Raw genomic sequence first — 21,761 nt, forward strand, 5'->3', positions numbered from 1 at the left:
AGAAAATTTGGTTTTATGTTTGTAATATCACTGTAACATTAATTTACAAAATCTAAAATAGGTAACATTTGGTTGTAGTCAAATAAAAACATCATAGCTCAGTATAATATACTTTTTTTTTTTTTCAAAGAAAAACTCCAATTGGGTTATTCTCTCATTTATTTATTTTAGTAGTTGAGTGGGACTACCTTTTCAAATGAAATAAAATTCTGGACCAAAGTAGCTGAAATGGAATGCCAAAATATACGAGCCATCTGTGACTATAAAAATTATTTGTCTTGGGGGCGCCGGGGTGGCTCAGTTGGTTAAGCATCTGACTCCGGCTCAGGTCATGATCTCATAGTTTGTGGGTTCAAGCCCCAAATCACACTCTGTGCTGACAGCTCAGGGCCTGGAGCCTGCTTTGGATTCTGTGTGTCTCTCTCTCTCTGCCCTCCCCCACTCGTACACTGTCTCTTTTTCTCTCAGAAATAAACATTAAAAAAATTATTTGTCTTGAATGTTGACTGTATGCTTCATAATAATTACAATTATTTTTTTTGTCATAAACATAAGTTCTATGCCAGGAAAAAATGAATGTCTTTCTAAACAGCAAAACAAAACTAAACCCTTAAAACAGTTGCAAATGCACAACTCATCTTAAATATTAAAAATACCATACAAATTTAACAGCACCGGCACTATATTTTTATTATATAGAAGTTAATTCACAAAAACAACTTCCATTCTTAATGGCACTTTCATACAAGGACTTCATGAAAGAAAAATATTGAGAAGCTCTTGCTGTGAACAAAGAATGGGGTAAGGGCTGCAGGATGAGATGTAGTCTAGTGGCCCGTTCACAACTGCTACCTTCCTTCCTCATTAACACATTCTAGAACAAGGAGCATGATACTGTGCACTCACAAAGTCTTCCATTAGAAGATTTCAGGGCCTTTAGCAAAGCTCCGTCTGCAGCATCCAGCACTGTTAATCCCATTTAGATGTTTTCCTCCTCATATAACTGTGCCCCTCACTATCAATAGCTTCGTAGAGATCCTTTGTATTCTCCTGGGATGCATGTAGATAACCAATATAAGCCACGCAAAGGGAAAGGGTTATCAGTCCAAAAGCCATTACAGGTTTGTTCTGTTAAAGAAAAGAAATTATAAATCCTCATTAAGACTTAATCATTTGAGGAGACCCAAATATCTGTTGTACTTTCCTCCTGACATACCAAGTCTTTACTGCCATACTAGCATTCCTATGGTGATATTTTCCATTATAACAATTTACCCAGTTCTTTATTCAATTAACTCAACTCCTGATAATTCAGAGATTATAGAAGGCTCTTGCTTCTCCTCTCCAGTCTGTCTCCTGCCAACAGCCTCTCAGGCCTGCATCTTCAGAAAGGTGGTGGTTGGGAGAGGGGCGAGGGAAATGAGACACAGAAATGGGTCTAGTGATCAAGTTTTCACTTTTACCTGTGTGACATGGAGAAGTTGCTCAACTTTCCTGAGCTCAAGTTTCCCTACTGGCAAACCTTCAATTAGTTAATCTTAGTAAGAAGTGAGGAATGAAGTATAACATGCTATTCTTCTTGCCTGAGTTCATGGATAACTTGCAAAAAGCCTTCAATTTTCATGTCATATATTAAGTGCGGCAAGAATGACAACACGTACACTCTCCTCTGGGTACCTACTGTAGAACCTTAAGAAACTGTGTGACTGGAGCAGATACTATGCTGTTCTATACTAAGTTTGATTTACTGCTGAAAAGTCCAAGACCCTGAGAGACTAAGCAATATAACTTTGACACTGGGGGAAAAAAAAGCCTTTAAGTATAGGAAAGATGTTTACAATTCCATAGAAATGTTTTGTTTTGTCTATACTATAACTCAGATCTTCCTGTGTGTTCATGCTCCCCAAATGAACCTTTTTTAGGTCAATATGAGTGCGTGGTAGTGATACAAGTTTCAATTAGCATTTTCTGCTTCTGTAATACTTGCTGTATTACTACTATTTCAAATCTTAATCATCAAAAGAATAAAGGTCAAACTTTTCGACCTGGATGGACATATAACAAGGCCAAAAGCTAAAAGCAGTTTAAATCTATAAATCTTGACATGCACTTGGCAATTAAAACAACATATTAGTTCAAAGGTCTTAAAACACTCTACCTTGATTTAATTACTTGCTTGTTAAATTGACCTATTTAACTTTAAAACAGTTTACACTGGCAACTATGTTATTAAAATTCTAACCAAGGGGCTTGTGCTGACAGCATGGACCCTGCTTGGAATTCTGTCTCTCTGTCTCTCTCTGTCTCTCTCTCTGTCAAAATATATAAACAAACATTTTAAAAATAGATTTACTAAAATGCTAACCAAAGGGTGCCTGGGTAGCTCAGTTGGTTGAGCGTCCGATTCTTGATTTCGGTTCAGGTCATGATCCCTGGGTTGTGGGATCAAGCCCTGTATCAGGCTCCATGGTCAGTGTGGAGCCTAGTTTAAGATTCTCTCTCTCTCCCTCTGACCCTCTCCTCTACTCATGCTCTCTGTCTCTAAAATAAAATTAAAATTAAAATTAAAATCAAATGCTCAGTCTGTGGGATTTCTTTAAAATAAATGAATGAATAAATAAAATTCTAACCAAATCCAATGCATTTAAATATATAATAATTTGATTTTACTTACATTAATTTAAAAATAAAGTTTATATTTATTTTAAAATAAAACTGGTCAAATATATTCAGTAATTTGCAACAAAAATATAAATGATTAGCTAACTCCCTTACAGTGTACTAGTGTATGTTTTGAAATTTTTCATACTTGCAATATCCCTTAGGTAAAAATACAATAAAGGCTAGAATTGTAGTCTATAAAAATGATCAGATTTTCATTTTGTTTTATTTCAATGAAAGGTCTTATTTATGTAATAGTACCTGGTCAAACAATAAAAATTTCTTTCAAATTGGTACAACTATTAAAATAAAATATTAAAGAGGAATTTGAGAAGTTGATCTATCAAAGTGCAACTGTATTCTGTTAAAGTTCTCAAATACCTCAAAATAATTAGTTTTATATGTATAGAGAAATAGCATTTAAGATTTCCCTTTCACCTGCTTTTATCAGAGAGGCCTTATTAGTCAACATAAAATTTTCATGACACAATCAAATGTGACAGGAAAATAAACACTTTCTACTTCTGATAGCCTAGTTAAACTGAACATAATGTCTTATCCTAGGTATATTTCTTACAGGTTTAATGAAGAGCTCTGGATTCACAGCCCGAAATAAGGTTGTCGTGCGGACTCCTCTGAGCCCTGGGTTTTTAAAGTCTTTCTCCTTGGGTGGTTCCTTTTTAAAGCCGGGAGACTCTGGTGCTGAAGACATCTTGACTAATGATGATTTATTACCTAGAAATAAAATAAGAGACTTTTTTTTCTTCACAGTTTTTCTGATAATGTTCTTTAAAAAAAAAAAAAAAAAAGCATTCTACATGCATTCCTTTTTTTGAATTCCAGTCCAGATACATACCAAGAGTGATTGCCAATTATTTTATTACTTCATATAACATGTACTTTGTAAATGGTGCTCTAAATTTTATTTAATAAAATTGTTATTTTTGATCTCTTAGAACAAGTCAGGTGGACAAAAGTTGTGTTCCTACTTTCACAGAAGCCTGGAGAATTGTTCTTGGTCTGAATCACATTGTATCCTGTTATATAAAGAGGAAGCTAAGGGTAGCAGGGGTCAGTGGATTATCCATACCCTTCTTTATTTCCTCCCATTTTCACTCTTCTTCACTTTCCAACAGCTTTGAAAGAACAGTGGCATTTTTCAATTTCTCCTACAGCTTCACCCCTGGCCCATGCTCATCAGCCTTCTTCTGGGGGACCGACCTAAGCATGAGTACCAAGCAGTAAGGGTAAGTAGCTATTTTCACTCCTCATTTGCCTGTCAGTGACTTTTGGGAAGGACTGCTCTGCTATCTCCAGGTGAATATCCATTTTCCTCTTAATTACACTAACTCTATCCTATTAAATCCCAATGTGTCTTTTGGTTTATGGTTCTGCCAGCTGGAGTGTCAACATTTTGTGAATATTTTTCTCTTCTAGGTACTATTAGGCAAAAGCTTATTCTTATCATTCCTGCCACCTAATGCTGGGGAGAGGTGTGGGAAGGTTGGAAGGAAAGAGGTAGGGAAAGAAAGCTTCCCAAGGTGGAAATTAATGACAATGTAATAAAATGTTCTGGGGGAATGCTGTAACCCTACCATACAGTAAATGTTATGAAACAAGAGTCAAACATTCACATTTAAACACTCACTGGGGCTTTGTTCATACAAGTATTCTTTAAGTTTTCCATTTTACAGACTTTATAAAGGCAATATTTTTGCAACTTTATTAGTTATGGAGAAAATTAGTTCAGTTTTTTCAAAACTGTCTTTGTTGAAGTGGTTAGTTCATCTATACCACTTAATTGCATAAACACCTCATCAGGAACACCTACTTGAAGGGAAAGGACTTCTCAACGCTTTCTATACTTGCTAGGGCTTCTGAAATGTTCGCTGTTTCCTATTCCTTCATCCACTGGATGATGGTTTTCATCGTTGTCACGATATTCAACATCACTTTCTGGTTCCACTTTGATATTACTTAGCACTCATATATCAATTTTAGGATTTGCTAACTCTTGGAAAATAGTTCATAGTTCAACTGCTATCTCTAGCCACAAAGTCTTTAAAATCAAACTGGTCTGGGAGATGAGTCTCCCAAAATTCCCAAAATTTCACTATGTGGATGGCTCTACAGACCACCAGGTCTCAGCAATCATGCCAATAGCTTGCTTCATTTTATTTTCACAGTTTTCCCTTCATCATCCAGATTTAGAAAGAGTTGTTTCAGCAGTGTGCTTTCACTGTGAAAATTAACCCCCATCTTATGGGTATAGAATGGCTGTGCAGTTCAATGGGAAAAACTCAACACATGCATGATCTAAGCACAGGAGTGTGTTGTAGGCAGAGCAACTGACTGTTTATCAGCAGGAGGATATTGTATTTTGCTCCTTTCATTCTCTTGCCAGCATTTCTCATTCATTAAATAAATGTCTCATCCTATAGGTATATGTACTGGCTTGGTAATCATAGGGGAGCAAATGAGCATTTCCAAAGCACTGAAGGTAAACTACTTGCCAATGACAAGTAGTCTCACCTTTTCCGTCCAAGATGCATTCAGCAGAATAGAACAATCATCAGTCTTTGTTTACTTCTTTTGCAAAGTCCACCTTGGGCATGACATATATGAGGTAGCAATTCATAGAACACTTCATCAGCATTTCAAACATTAGTCAAGCTGTAACTAGCAATTGTTTTGTTGTTGTTGTTTTATTTCTCTTGTATGCAAGTTACTCATTTTCTCCACTAGAACAGTGTTTTGTTTTGTTTTTTTTTACTACAGACAACTTCTGAAACAATTCCATAACATGCCTGGTATTTGTTCAGTCAGCATACACTTGCTTGAAACTCATCATGCCCAAAGGTGGCAAAAAATCCACTGCTTCCTGCTGACCAGGTCCGTCGACATGCCCATTTCCTGTATTAACTTCTTGATACCACACAAAACCAGCTGTAACAGGGACTTGGCATATGCTTCTGCGTTAGGCCCAGAATCCCTATAACTTCCTCCTCATTTACGGCCTTACCTTTCAATAATGTCAACAATACAGGGGGAGGGATGTAAAATTCCTTTGCTACTCCTCTTTTCTTATGAGAACAAACTACTCCTGTTGGTTTCTTTTCCTTCTATGAAAACTGCTAACATTTCTTCTTTTCCTCTCAACCATGAGAGCAGGGTAGACGGTATGTGGAAACGTATTTAGAATTTAAGTAACAAATGGTGGTCACCAGATGCCTAAGCTAGGTGCCAGTGATGTTTCTACTTAAGCTAATAGCATGATTGACTGTAATGTGGGGGAAAAAATACCAGAAAGAAGCAATCATTAAAGTGGAAGCGATATTACAGTCTGTAAATCAGCCATGCCCATAAAAAAATGTGAGGCAGGAAACAGTTAACACAATGTCCACGCTGTTAGGACTGAATCACAGCCTCACAGTATACCCCTAATTGAAACTGGGGCATTAGATAAAAATAGTAGGAAGGCCTGAAAAAGCAAATATACAAAGGTAAGTCATTATAACCATAAACTGACAAAGAGACATTTTCCTTCAATTATTGAGAAATTGCTACATGTATTTAAAACAAAGATAACCAGTAGAATATGGTTTAAAATTGTCTAGTGGGAAGAAAAACAAGGTAATGGGGAAGGTGGGTATAGACAGCACATACTGTAGAGCACAGAAGGGCCCTCAGACCGCAGTTATCACACACACTCTATGTTGATGAAAATGTGCCAAGAATTGAGGATGATTAACTCAATACTTACCTCAAGTCCAAAAAATGAGAGAGAGAGAGGGAGGGAAATTTCACTATTTTAAAGTCAAAGGGATATAGTAATGTTCGATGTCAAAATTCAACCTATATGAAATGTCTATAAAAACTATAGGGGTACCTGGATGGCTCAGTAGGTTAAGCATCCGACTTCAGCTCAGGTCATGATCTCGCTGTCCGTAAGTTCGAGCCCCGTGTCAGGCTCTGTGCTGACAGCTCAGTGCCTGGAGCCTGTTTCAGATTCTGTGTCTCCCTCTCTCTCTGACCCTCCCCCATTCATGCTCTGTCTCTGTCTCAAAAACAAATAAACATTAAAAAAAAATTAAAAAAAAAAAACAAACTACAGATTAAGAGTGTTCTAACATGAACTGTAATGACTTCATTTTAGTTGCAAGATTCCTTGGTCTCCTCTCTTCCTTAGCAGAACCTGTTTCCTTTGTAATGAATCAAGGAAATAAGCAACCAAGGCAGTATTCCTTATATTACAATCTCCAGACATCCATATTCGCCTTAACAATGCACTATGTATGTTAAACTTTTTACCAGAAATGACAATTAACGAATACCTGGGCTGGGGTGCCTGGGTGGCTCAATCGGTTGACCATCTGACTTCAGCTCAGGTCATGATCTCACAGATTGTGAGTTCGAGCCCCGCGTCAGGCTCTGGGCTGACAGCTCAGCTTTGCATTCTGTGTCTCCCTCTCTCTCTGCCCCTTCTCCACTCACGTTCAGTCTCTGTGTCTCTTTCAAAAATAAATAAAACATAAAAAAATATATATCTGGGCTAGAAGCCACAGAAGTGTTTATTAACGGGACATTTACAAATTAAGGGATTACCTACTACACTATATGCTGTATTTTAAAAGATTTCATATACCATAATTTCCATTGTTTATGATACTTTCTGCAGAGTATATAAGTAACATTTCCCGTTATATATCAGCCTTTTATCAGACAACATTTTCTATTATATATCAGTCTTTAAATAAGACAGCTTGGGGCTCCTGGGTGGCTCAGTTGGTTAAGCGTCATGACCTCATGGTTCGTGAGTTCTAGCCCCACGTTGGGCTCTCTGCTGAAAGCTCACAGCCGGGAGTCTGCTTTGGATTCTGTGTCTCCCTCTCTCTCTGCCCCTCCACCCGCCCACACTCTCTTTCTCTCTCAAAAATAAACATTAAAAAAAAAAAAAGACAACTCAATTTTATTGCTTTTTTAATAAGCCACAGTCACCGAAGATGTTACAATAGTTCTCCCAAAATTGTATGAATTTGTTTATACCATCTATTGAACTAAGAAAAAAATCTTAAGAACCTTCTATACTTTAAATAAAAAATGTAGATTACTGAGGCCAAAATGGGCTTTAGTAGCCAAGAATTTGTTATATATAATAGAAGAAACAAAACACCACAAAATCTTTTCCATGTGTAAAGTTCTTTAGAATCTCTTCACATGCCTGACCCACAAAGATCTACATACATGGCTGGAGCAGAAATTCAAGATATGATGGTTGAATAAGCACAGTATATAGAGTATAAAGCCTTAGTTGTTTATTCACAGATATGTTCATTGTCAAAACTCTTTGGGAAAACAAATATCTACATCAAAAGTAAACTTCTTTTTTATTGATTTTATTGATTGATTTTTTTAAAATGTTTATTCATTTTTGAAAGAGAGAGAGAGACAGAGTATGAGCTGGGGAAGAGCAGAGAGAGATAGGGAGACACAGAATCTGAAGCAGGCTCCAGGCTCTGAGCGGTCAGCACATAACCCTATGCGGGGCTCGAACCATGAGCAGTGAGACCATGACCTGAGCTGAAGTTGGAGGCTCAACCAACTGAGCCACCCAGGCGCCCCCACCAAAAGTAAACTTTTACTGTAGAACTAAAAGCTGACTAGCTATTTTCAAGTGCACAGCTAATATAAATTCCACTTTTAAAAGCTGCGAAACTCATCAAAAATTCAAAGCACAGCAATAATCTATTTGGACATTACCACTCAAATGAACTGTACTTAAGACAAAAATATCTATTGAACATCTAGCACACTTCTTTCAGAACTTGTCTTCCCATCACTTTCTCCAACTTTTTTCCTTACTCTGTTTCCTACCGCAAGTAACCAGCACTTGCTTATTTGCATATGATATTGACCAATCTCTAGTTATACTCACTTTTAAAAAAAAAATTTTTTTTAACGTTTATTTATTTTTGAGACAGAGAGAGACAGAGCATGAACGGGGGAGGGTCAGAGAGAGGGAGACACAGAATCTGAAACAGGCTCCAGGCACTGAGCTGTCAGCACAGAGCCCGACGCGGGGCTCAAACTAACGGACCGCGAGATCATGACCTGAGCCGAAGTCAGCCGCTCAACCGACTGAGCCACCAGGCGCCCCTATACTCACTTTTTAAAAAAAAAGTTTATTTATTTATTTTGAGAGAGAGCACAGGAGAGGACAGAGAGAGAGGGAGAGAGAATCCCAAGCAGACTCTTCAGTATCAGCACAGAGCCTGACATGGGGCTGCAACTCACAAACCATGGGATCATGACCTGAGCCAAAATCAAGTTGGATACTTAACCAACTGAACCACCCAGGTGCCCCTAGTTATACTCACTTTCAAGATAGGTTTATTTTTAAGCTAAGGGAAGAAATTTCATGTACAGTGTTAAAAAGGGAATCATACAAAACAAACACACAGAGTCTGGCAGGGATGATGGAAACTTGGCATTGCACTGCTCCTGGCTAAGCAATTTGGTGATTAGTTTGTGTATGGGACCACTTGGAAAATACTCCATAAATCAGGTATCCACAGGGCCACCCTGGTTGGTGAAATCTGTCCAGGAGCCCCTACTCTTATTTCTTCTTCATTTTTCCATCACTCATTTCTTGTTCCCTTATTGACAAATGATAAAAAACTGTTGCTTCTAAATTTTAAAGAAATAGAGTAGGATTTTTCATACGTATCTGTATAAATGATGTAAATTAAGCTGCATTTACTTCATATGTCCCACCCTGCTAAAAAGTTCTTTACTTTTTTCTTCTGCCCATCCTCTTGTGAAGGAAATATGAAGAGATAAAGGGTGCAATTCCATGAGGGTCATTCACACCTCAAAGTGTGAGGATGGTGCCCTCCTGGAATTAATAATACACAATGTGTGAGGCTGTATAAGATAGTCCAAGATAGTGCTAGACAGAGTCAGGACTGGTCGTTTTTTTGTTTGTTTTGCTTTAAGTAGGCTTCAGCACAGAGCCCAATGTGGGGCTTGAACTCACAACCCTGAGATCAAGACCTGAGCTGAGATCAAGCAAGAGTCAGAGGCTCAACTGACTGAGTCACTAAGGTGCCCCAGGACTGGTCATTTTTTGATGATTTTCCTTCCTTTAGCAAGATTCTTCCTCAGGGGGATGATCCATAATGTATCTGGCAACTGACATAAAACAATTCATTGACCTAAAACTGGCATGACTGTCTATATTATACTATATATGGAAATTAGACCAAGATAAAAAGACCATGAGTTACTTTAGGGAAAAATTTAATCTTCGGGTATTCATTTTTGAAATCAGCATCTCAATAGGAGATGTCAAAACAGAATTATCAGAATTACAGCATGTTAGTGAGAAGGAACCTTAGCAATAATCAGAGCCTTTCCTTTAACACTTAGGGAATTATATAAACCTAACCAAAAAGATGAAAAATCTATACAATGAAATCTATAGAAAGCCTATGAAAGAAATTGAAGAAGACACACAAAAAAATGGAAAAATACTTCATGCTCATGGACTGGAAGAACAAGTATTGTTAAAATGTCAATACTATCCAAAGCAATCTATATATTCAATGAAATCCCTATCAAAATAACACTAGCATTCTTCACAGAGCTAGAACAAACAATCCTAAAATTTGTATGGAACCAGAAAAGACCCCAAATAACCAAAGTAATATTGAAAAAGAAAACCAAAGCTGGAGGCATCACAATCCCAGACTTCAAGATGTATTACAAAGCTGTAATCATCAAAAAGGTATGGTACTGGCACAAAAACAGACATAGATCAGTGAAATAAAATAGATAACCCAGAAATGGACCCACAAACGTATGGCCAACTAATCTTTGACAAAGCAGAAAAGAATATCCAGTGGAAAACAGTCTCTTCAGCAAATGGTTTTGGGAAAAGTGGACAGCAACATGCAGAAGAATGAACCTAGACCACTTTCTTACACCATACCCCAAAATAATAAACTCAAAATGGAGGAAAGACCTAAATATAAGACAGGAAACCATCAAAATCCTAGAGGAGAAAGCAGGCAAAACCTCTTTGATCTTGGCCACAGCAACTTCTTACTCAACATGCCTCCGGAGGCAAGTGAAACAAAAGCAAAAATGTACTACTAGGACCTCATCAAAATAAAAAACTTCTGCACAGCAAAGGAAACAATCAACAAAACTAAAAGGCAACAGACAGAATGGGAGAAGATATTGCAAATGACATACCAGATAAAGGGTTAGTATCCAAAATCTATGAAGAACTTATCAAACTCGACACCCTAAAAACAAATAATCCAGCGAAGAAATGGGCAAAAGTCATGAAAAGACGTTTTTCCAAAGAAGACAACCAGATGGCTAATAGACACATGAAAAAATCTCAACATCACTCATCATCAGGGACATACAATTAAAACCACAATGAGATACCACCTCACACCAGTCAGAATGGCTAAATTATCAATTCAGGCAACAACATGTGTTGGCAAGGATGCAGAGAAAGAGGATCTCTTTTGCACTGCTGGTGGGAATGCAAACTGGTGTAGCCACTCTGGAAAACATTAAGGAGGTTTCTCAAAAAATTAAAAATAGAACTACCCTATGACCCAGCAACTGCGCTACTATTTATCAAAGGGTTACAGGTGTGCTGTTTTGAAGGGGCACATGCACCCCAATGTTTATAGCAGTGCTACTGACAATAGCCAAAGTATGGAAACAGCCTAAGTGTCCACTGAGGGATGAACGGATAAAGAAGATGTGGTATACACATACAATGGAATATTACTCAGTAATCAAAAAGAATGAAATCTTGCCATCTGCAAGTACATGGATGGAACTAGAGGGTATTATGCTAAGCAAAATAAATCAGTCAGAGAAAGACAAGTATCATATGACTCCACCCATATGTGGAATTTAAGATACAAAACAGATGAACATACAGGAAGGGAAGTAAAAATAATATAAAAACAGGGAGGGGGACAAAACATAAGAGATTCTTTTTTAGTATAAATGCTGCCAAAGTGAGCACAAGAGACTCTTAAAGACAGAGAACAAACTGATGGTTGCTGGAGGGGCTATGGGTGGGGGGATGGGCTAAATGGGTAAGGGGCGTTACAGAAGGCACTTGTTTGGATAAGCACTGGGTGTTATACATAGGGGATGAATCACTGGAATCTACTGCTGAAATCATTATTGCACTATATGCTAATTAACTTGGATGTAAATTAAAAACAAATTAATTTAAAAATATTTAGGGAAAAAAAAAAAAAAAAGAGGTTAGAGTGGGAGAGAGCCAAAGCATAAGAGACTGTTAAAAACTGAGAACAAACTGAGGGTTGATGGGGGGTGGGAGGGAGGGGAGGGTGGGTGATGGGTATTGAGGAGGGCACCTTTTGGGATGAGCACTGGGTGTTGTATGGAAACCAATTTGACAATAAATTTCATATATTGAAAAAAAATAGAAAAAAAATATTTAGGGAATTATAAAATTGACAAAATAATGAGATATAAAATACACTTGTTATTTTAGTTTCATATACCATCCTATCTTAATATGTAAGAAAAAACATTTGAAGTCTGGAACAAAACACCTTAAAAATAATTTAAATTAGAATAAACAAGTTTGGGTTAGAATCAGAGGGATTTATGTCTTGAGGGGAGGTAGCATAGCCTCAAATTACAACTTTATTATTTATAAGCTGGAGGTCTTTGAATAAGTGACAACCTCTGTGGGCCTCAGTTTCCACCTAAAGGGGTAAAGTTATCTTACTGCATAGAACTGCTCTGTAGATTGAGATAACATTTTTTTTAGATAATATTTTTTTAAAGGATATAACAGATGTTCAGTAAATGGTCGCCATTATCTGCTTACCATCTAGTCCAATTCTTTTTTTTTTTTTTTTTTTTAACAGAGAAACCTAGACACAAAGGGATTGTGTCTTTGCCATTAGGAGTAAGATAATCCAGGTCTCTCAATGTCCAAGCCCACCCCTATTCCACCACTTGACCTCACCTTACTTCAAAATCGATAAGACGTTGCATCTACAAGTTATTTCCAGAATTATGAAACATAAAATTGCAATCACTTAAATGTTTTAAATGGATTCCGTATTTGTTGTTTTTGGTGTAAAAAAAAATACTGTTTAAAAAGTATCTTTCCATCTCTTGAATTTACTTTACCTGAGTAAGGGAGAAAGATTTTCACAATGGCCTAGTTACAATCTGAGGGCTGTAAAGTATTATTAAGGTCTACTCCCCTCCCCATACTGTGGTACCTACATTACAGCTGGTTATTTCTCGAAGACAGATGCATCTGAAGCCTCCAGAAAAAGAAACTGCATTCAATTAAGTTTCAGACACGGTGTTGCAAAGTGGAACATAAGACTTTTTAACACAGTTACTAAAGGAAAGAGCACCTACAGTGAAAACAATTACAACACCATTTCCCCCTAAACAGGAGTTTGGTGAGCAGGGACACCAAGTGACTGTACAGGAAATGGGAGGGTTCTTGGGGTGGAGGTGTCCATGGATAGAGCACTGACCAGAGGCCCGGGCCCCTAGCACGTTAAGGGGCGGGAAATAGGTCCTGTGGGGCCACAGATCCCCGAGACTGCTCAGAGCGCCCACGGAGTGCCGAGGGGTCGGGGTGCTCGGGAGAACGCCGTCAGGTCCAACGCACCTGGGAGTAAGGCCGCAGGGCGGCCGGGCCCTCCAAGACCTGGCACCAGCGCGCGGTGGGGCTGCCGTCCTGTTCCTGCAGGCAGCCCGCGGCCCCGCCACCGGTCACCCGCCGCCAAACACCTGCCCCGAGGTCACCAGCTCCCTCTCCGCTCCGCCTCGTTTCTGCCTGCGGGAGAGAGCGGCCCAGCGCGCCCAGCCGGCTCAGCGCCACAGCGGCCCCTACAGCCTGGAGGCTGTGACGCCTAGGCTCTTGGGCTGTGGGACCCAGGCCAGCCCTGCTTGGGTACCTCCTACGCCCTGGGGCCGCCTGCGGATTTGCCTGCTGGAGTTTGCAAGGGGCGTGTTTAGCGTCTTCCTTTTTTACCTTTAGTTTTCAGCCTCCTACGGTTCAAATAACCTTCCAGTTTCATGTGTCTGTGTTTTGTATAAATAAAAGGAGACATCACGTAGAAACATATACATTTATTTAATGGAAGGGGAAAGCTTTCTGAATTCGGGGAGAAGGCTGGGATTTGGTATCCTCCTTGCCCAGATTTTAGAGGCACAGTCATTCAAATGTGCAGTTAATACTCTGCCGTTCTACTAGTGCCTTGACATTTCAAGATAGAAGACATTTGTAGCTATGGTTGTGATAAGAATAGATAAGGTTGTTGGTCTGCACGTACTTTCCCGATTTTAAAGTTTGTTGGTATAGCAGTTGTATTAAACAAACAAAATAGAATAGCAATATTACAAGAGGCTGGGAGAGACGCTGGTCCTTGTCTCACAGAGTGGAAGAATGAATCTGGTGGATAACAGAGAGTGAGCAAAGCAGTGAGTTTATTGAGAAAGTATGAAGCTCTCAAGAGTGAGAGGGGTCTTGACTGGGTAGTTAGGGAAGATTTTTGTCCCCTTTTATTGGGACCTTATCAGAAAGTTTGTGAGCCTCCACTCATGGCACCTAGCCCAGGCAGGTCTGAATACGTTTATCTTTTTTTTTTTTTTTTCCCCAACTGCCTGCCTCCCTGAAGGTCCCTTATCTCTCCCTGCCTAATGTTAACCCTTTCCCTACATAGCAGGTGCTCAGATTTGGACATGGATTTGTGTAAAGCTTGGGCAGATGAATTTTGAATTTAAAACTCGTTCGTTCAAGCCAAATTAACTTTATATTTGACTTGAGGTTTAATTTCTAAAAGTTCATCACCATCTGGTATTACTAGGCAATATTATGACAAAATAAGTTAAATTTTATTTAAAAGCTGTTTGTGATATGAAAAGGTGCTCGATATCATTAATCATCAGGGAAATGCAAATCAAAATCACAGTGAGATACCATGTCACACCTGTTAGAATGGCCATCAATCAAAAAAGACAAGTGAGAAGTGTTGATGAGGATGCAGAGAAAAAGGAACCCCCTTGCACTGTTGGTGGGAATGCAAACTAGTGCAGCCACTGTGGAAAACAGCATGGAGGTTCCTCAAAAAAATTAAAAATAGAACTACCATCTGATGCAACAATTCCATTTCTGGATATATATACAAAGTATATGAAATTACTATTTGAAAAAGATATCTGCACCCCATAATGTTCATTTGCAGCATTTTTACAATAGCCAAAATATGGAAGCAACCTAAGTGTTTGTCAGTGGGTGAATGGATAAAGAAAATTTGGTATATATGTGTGGTGGAATATTATTCAGCCCTGAGAAAGGACATCCTGCTGTTTGTGACAACATGGTTGGATCTTTTCTTTTTTTTTTTTTTTAGAGAGAGAAAGAGTGAGAGTGCAAGTGGGGGAGGGGCAGAGGGAGAGAGAACCTTTTCTTTTAATGTTTATTTATTTAGAGAGGGACAGAGAGATCAAGTGGGGGAGGGGCAGAGAGGGAGAGAGAATCCCAAGCAGGATTCTGCACTGACAGTGAGGAGCTTGACACAACACTCAATCCCACGAACCTCAGGATCATGACCTGAGCCGAAATCAAGTTGGACACTCAACCGACTGAGCCACCAGGTGTCCCACGAGATAGAATCTTAAACAGGCTCCATGCTCAGCGTGGAGTCCAAAGCAGGGCTCAATCCCCCAACTTTGGGATCATGACTTGAGTCAAAATCAAGAGTTGGAGGCCAACAGACTGAGCCAGTCAGGCACCCCATAACAACATGGACGGATCTTGAGGGCATTATGCTAGGTGAAGTAAGTCAGACAGAAAGACAAATACTGTAAATCATGTATATGCAGAATCTAAAAAAGATGAATGCACAGAAATAGAGACTAGACTGCTGGCTGCTAGGGACTGAAGGCATAAGACAAATGGGAGCTATTGGTCAAAGAGTACAAACTTCCAGTTAGAAGATGATTTTTTTTAAGTTTATTTATTTTGAGAAAGAAAGCACATAAATGGGAGAGGGACAGAGAGAGAGAGGCAGAGAAAAAAAAGCCCAAGCAGGCTCTGCGCTGTCAGTACAGAGCCCAATGTGGGGCTTGAATTCACAAACTGTGAGATCATGACCTGAGCTAACGTCTGATGTTTAACCAACTGAGCCACCAAGGCGCCCCAACATGAATAATTTCTGAAGATCTAATGCGTAACACAATGATTACAGTTGATAATACTGTATTTTATATGTGAAATTTGCTAATAGATCTTAAATATTCTCACTAAAAAAAAATTAACTGGTGATGCTCTGTATAAATGTGTTAAATCAAGATATTATACACTTCATATTTGTACAATGTTATATGTCAATTATATCTCAGTAAAGCTGGGGTGGAGGGGAAGTTGCCCATAAAATCAATACCAAACACAACACCAAACTTCCAGATTATGTTCAAAAGTCTCTCAAACAAACAAACAAACAAACAAACCAAAAATGAAAGAAAGAAAGAAAAAGAAAAAAGAAAAGAAAAGAAAACGCTATTTGTGCAGTAACCACAGAACAACTGCAGGCTACAAACATTCTTGTGTTGCATTATCAATATACCCATATTTTCTCCTTATCCCTCAGGGTTCCCCTCACTGATCAGCAAAATACCAAGTATCACTTAGAAACAAAATTATCTTAACTGTCATGATCAATCCAAAGTGATCAGGTGAAAGAATGTGTAATAAAAGAGCATAAACTGTAGGTAAAGATAATAGAGAAAAGCCTAAAGGCCTTGCCAACGTCGTGGATATGAAAAATGCAAGTGGTGTGGATAAACAATAGTTCTTTCCATTTTATCATGCTTTTAATAAATTACTTTGAAGAATGATGCCAGTCTGAAATCAGCTTTTATAATCATTTTAAACAGCACCATCAATATTAAATAATATGTAACAGGAGATTTGGTATTTGCTAGGATTAGGAGATTTTATATTTTATGGGATGAGCTACATAAAACAAAAGTTCACCTGTGTGAAAATACATTCAAATTGACAAAATACACCTATTTTCATCAGGAGTTCATCAAGTGTGTCCCAGGGACAATACTAGTCTCTGAGCCTCATCAGGGGAATCTCTGATGTGCTGCTTCCTTTTTTTCAGGAATGAATGGATAATTGTCTTACAATACTTAATAAAACTCATAAATTAATTTATTGGTGTTTTATCAAAAGCACGGTTTGGTTTGCTGTTGTTACTGTTGTTGTTATAAAACAAATGCTGGCTTCTTTTCCCCAGCATTAAGCCAACCCAATGTCAAAGTAGCTAATATCATTAATGTGGGTCATGGGGATATCTGACTCCATTGAATGCTTTATTAGCTGACAAACTGGAAAAAATTAGGCCATGTGTGGTATAATACAAAAATAATCCCAATTCTCCACTCCTCCATACTTTACCCCTCACCCCTGTGTCCATCCCTTATCCATGCCCTCCCACTCTGATTCTGGGGCCAGCCTTATGAATTATTTTGGTTAATATGATACTAGCAAATATGACACAAGCAGAAGCTGAAAAAGTGTTTGAACTGGTGATTATGCCCCAACTAGCCCACTGGAGACAGCCAAGCCAAGTCATCCTCATCATTCCAACAGAGGCCATCCTAAGACTGGCCATCAGTCAGCTGGGCCCGAGACATGTGAGCAAGCCCAGCCCAGGTCAGCAGAGCTACCTGCCAAGGTCAGACAAGCCTGGTCAGGACAGCTGGGCTTAAACAGGTGTGTTGGTTGTTGTGCAGCTTTATTGTGGCAATGGATAATAGATACCCACACACTCCACTGCAAATTCGCTGAAATCAAAGAGCATTTGCCTGATAGCTTGAGGAGTAATCTGCTTCCAGTAGGAACTGTAAGAAGAACAAATGTTTGCTATTTGTAAAAAATTATATTGTGGTCTGGCATCATAGGAATATCTGTTACGGCAAGGAAATGAAATGTATCAAGTGGTAGGAAACATAAATAGGTTTAAAAAATTAGAATGGGGAACTGATACTATTTTGAGGATCACAATCTACTGCTGTTTTTCTTTCATATAATATTTTTAGGAAAACTGGTTTTGATACTTCCCACGTCAGGTAATCCTGTATTTACTTTTATTCCTAAACACTAGAAAAAAGAAAAATTAGGGGAACCTGGGTGGCTCAGTTGGTGAAGCGTCTGACTTTGGCTCAGTTCATGATCTTGTGGTCCATGAGTTAAAGCCCGGCATTGGTCTCTGTGCTGACAGCTTAGAGCCTGGAGCCTTCTTCGGATTCTGTGTCTCCCTCTCTCTCTGCTCTTCCTTTGCTTGCACTCTGTCTCTTTCTCTCTCAAAATAAAATTTTTTTTATTCTAAATTTTTTTTTAATTGAGCCATGGAAGCAAGAATCCATTATCGGTGCAGTTAGATTCAGTTTAGTGAAAAAAAATTTGGAGCATTCAATGTGACAGGTACTATATGGACTATATGGAATTTAAAGATTAAGATATATTTTCTGCCCTTGAGGACCTTAAAGATTTGTGAAGGAGACAAATACAAAAATAGATCATTTCAACATAATGTGATAGGTGATAATACAATGATGTGCACAAGTTTCTTTGGAATCACAGAGAATGGTGTGTACCTTGGCCTGGAGGGATGGGTGACTGAGCTGAGAGAATCAGAAGCATTAACGAAGGCAAGGAAGTTAGAAAGGATGTTTCAGGGTAGTGAAAACAGAATGAATACAGTCCTCAAAGCATGAAACCATATAGTGTGTGTTAAATATTCACCAAAGAGTGAATAATAAAATGGAAAATGGAAAGAAATGAAATTGGGAAAACAGCTGGGGGTCAGTCCAGGAGGTTTCACATCCATGGTAAGGGACTGGCTCAGTATTCTGAAGGTCATGGGAAGGTATCGAAGCCATTTAAACCAGGAGCTAGATGGTCATATGTATGTTTTACATAGATTTCTCTGAGAACAAGATGGACACAGAACTGGTTAAAAAAGTGACTGCAGTATTCTAGGAGAGAGGGAATGAAGTCCTGGATTAGGACAGTAATAGGAAGTATAGAGAATATGGGATGGATTGGGGTCTTGTTTTGACTGGGGCAGGAGAAGCAGGAGGTGAAGGAAAAAAAGAAACTAGGATAATGTAGTGGACCTGTGACCTTCTGCCAAGATCCCCTCTTTGGGGCTTTGTGAAAGATCTGCCACTGACTACCCCCAGTGGCTCCTTTGCTGGACATTCTCGTGGCTTCAGGGAATTGTTTCATCCAGTCCTTCAGGGGTTGCCTGTGACCAATGACAGTCTGATAAGGGTATTGAGCATATGCCCATGATATTCAGGAGAGATAAAGGTTTAAGAATCATCAAATACAGATGATAGGTAAAACCATACAGTGGATGTGAGCATGTAAGGAGAGGAGGCAGAGAAGGAACAGTAGGCCACTACAAGGTACTGGAAACATCTGGGCACCTGGGTGGCTCAGTTGGTTAAGTGTCCAACTCTTGATTTTGGCTCAGGTCATAATCTCATGGTTTCTGGGATCAAGCCCCGTGTAGGGCTCTGAGCTGACAGTGTAGAGCCTGCTGAGGATTCTCTCTCTCCCTCTCTGTCTGCTCCTCCTCCACTTGCACTCTCTCTCTCACACACAATAAATGAATGAATGAATGAATGAATGAATGAATGTCACTGGAAACATCAACAGTGAGAGAGTGAGCTGAGCAGGAGGAGATCATGAGGGGGTTTGAGAAAGGATGGTCAGAATGGTGTGAGGAAGAACAGGACAGGAGTGTCTTGGAAGCTATGGAAGTTGAGATGGTTAAGAAGAGAGTAGATTAATGCACAGGCCCCTTTGCCATCAGCCAAACTCCCCTACAAACTATTGTCCTCCTTTCTCAAATACAAGCCTAATCATGTCACTCTTGCTGGGGTGCCCTTTCCTGTCCCTGCCCTTTGCCTCATTCCTTATTCCATAAGGTTAATCAGAGGAGACATCACACCCACAGCTCAGCCATGGTTGGTGTGTAAAAATTAGATGATTCCTTGGAAGCTGACTCTTGGAGGAGAATCATACCTTTTCAGAAGAAAGCATTCCCCTTTTCAATTCTTGGGTAAGGCCTAGAAGCTGCAGCTATTTTATAAGCTGGGAAGTGTAGCAGGATAATCTTGAGCCCCTGCAGAGACTGAGCACATGGAGCCAGCAAACTCTGCCCCTGTCCATCCAAAAACTCTGGTGTCTTTTGTAGTAGGTGACAGGCAAGGAAATGGTCTTTCTTGGTTAAGTGGGAGGGATGATATTTGTGCATCAGATTATAGATAGAGAAGAAATGGAGAAGAGCAGGGTTACTTGTTCCTTGGCCAATAAGGAACAAGATCTGACCCCCTGGAGAGATGGTAGAAGCACAAGGGAGAGTTTTTTGGATATAGGATCTTGGGAGATTCAGCATACAACTGTTATTTCAGTTGCAAATCACTGAAACTAACTCAAGTGCAATAGGATCTTAAGATCTGAAGGTCATGGGAAGTTACTGAAGCCATTTAAACCAGGAGCTAGATGCTTCAGATTCTGTCTCTGTCTCTCTGCCCCTCCCCCTTGCGTGCTCTCTCTCTCTTTCAAATATAAATAAATATTTAAAAAATAAATAAAAATTAAAAAAAATAGCACGGAGGGCCACAGAAACAACTTATCTGTAGATACGGAAGCATCTTTTATTCCTTTGTCAACCTGCTCCCATCACTGTGAATAAAAACACAAACCCCAAACCACTCTTACTCGTCCACCCTTGCACAAACTCAATTCCCAAAAGAGAGGGAAGGCATCAGAGGTAGACAGTGGCCTGTGTGAGGTTTTGTTGTGGGCCTGTTGTAACTAGCCACGCCTCTGAGTAAGGAGGGTGTTGGTCCTAAACTCCGCCAATAAGTCAGTGATATGCCAGTATCAACGTTCAAGTGTCCTTATTTTTATCCAGATACTAGAGAAACATGAGGATATTTGGGTTATAATAGAAACTGCTGTTTGTGGCACCATACCTTTGAAATAAAACAGTTTTAACATAGATGTGAAATGCAACATATCACAAAATTTACAAACTCTTAGAGTTCCCAAAGCCTAACAGATGCACTCATAAGATTGCTTAGTGTTTCTGAAAGCTTGCCAATTGGTCATTCATATACCCTCAGCATTATCCTATATCAAGGGTTCTCAAACTTGACTATGCATGCATCAGAATCACCTGGAGGGCTTATTGAACCCAGATTACAGGATCCCAACTCCAGAGGGTCTCACAAAATAGGTCTGGGCTGGGGCCTGAGAAATTCTGTTTCAAATCTGGGAGCTGCTCCACCACTCCTAGGACCACACCTTGAGAACCACTGATCTGTGTCACTTTCCTTCTTAATTTGCCAAATAATACGTAATTGCTTTTTATTATATGGTTTTGAGGTAGTGAAGCTGTAGGGACTCCATTTTAGAAAGGTTCTGTCTTGGGGCACCTGAGTGGCTGAGTCGGTTAAGTGTCCAACTCTTCTTGTTTTTGGCTCAGGTCACGATCTCATGGCTTTGTGTGTTCAAGCCCTGAGTGGTGCCATGCTGTCAGCACAGAGACCAGTTGGGATTCTCTCTCTGCCCCTCCCCTACTGTGCTTTCTTTCTCAAAATAAATAAACTTTAAAAAAAAAGAGAGAGAGAAATAAGCTGGAAAGAACTTAGTGAATTAGAAAGTACAGATAAAATGGAGGTATAGTTGAAGTCCACTTTCAGATGCATAAAATATAAAAAAGTCTTCTCTTAACAATAATTCTACAAGGATGCCCTGCAATGCCATAAACAAAAATGAAAAGTCTCTTTAAATTCAAACAAGTAATAAATATTTCCTTGTCTTCTGTTTTCTGTGATTCCTCTCTCTCTCTCTCTCTCTTTTTCCCTTGTTCCTTCTTTCTTTCTAAAACACTTGGAGTTTTTCCTCAAGTCATTTGGAAGTTGTTCTACAACAGATGATGCACAAGGCAGGGTTATTTGTGGATTACAGC

General features: G+C 39.2%; 1 protein-coding gene across 5 annotated transcripts; it reads right to left on the reverse strand.

Moving 5' to 3' along the window:
- Positions 1-664: 664 nt before the first annotated feature.
- SMIM8 (small integral membrane protein 8) lies at positions 665-13,651 on the reverse strand. 5 transcript variants are annotated; one of them, XM_015069522.3, is made up of 4 exons: positions 13,367-13,382; positions 3,752-3,882; positions 3,239-3,396; positions 665-1,128 (listed from the first exon to the last, which is right to left on the reverse strand). In XM_015069522.3, exons 3-4 carry the CDS (start codon positions 3,371-3,373, stop codon positions 970-972), a joined length of 294 nt encoding a protein of 97 aa, XP_014925008.1. In that variant the 5' UTR covers positions 3,374-3,396; positions 3,752-3,882; positions 13,367-13,382; the 3' UTR covers positions 665-969. The 5 variants fall into 5 exon arrangements, with proteins under 5 accessions (XP_014925008.1, XP_014925007.1, XP_014925006.1 ...); XM_015069521.3 differs by lacking the exons at positions 3,752-3,882; positions 13,367-13,382 and adding an exon at positions 13,504-13,651; XM_015069520.3 differs by lacking the exon at positions 3,752-3,882 and having other exon boundaries at positions 13,367-13,497.
- Positions 13,652-21,761: the final 8,110 nt, after the last annotated feature.

The sequence above is a fragment of the Acinonyx jubatus genome, chromosome B2 (genome assembly GCF_027475565.1).
Source record: "Acinonyx jubatus isolate Ajub_Pintada_27869175 chromosome B2, VMU_Ajub_asm_v1.0, whole genome shotgun sequence".
Taxonomy (NCBI): Eukaryota; Metazoa; Chordata; class Mammalia; order Carnivora; family Felidae; genus Acinonyx; species Acinonyx jubatus.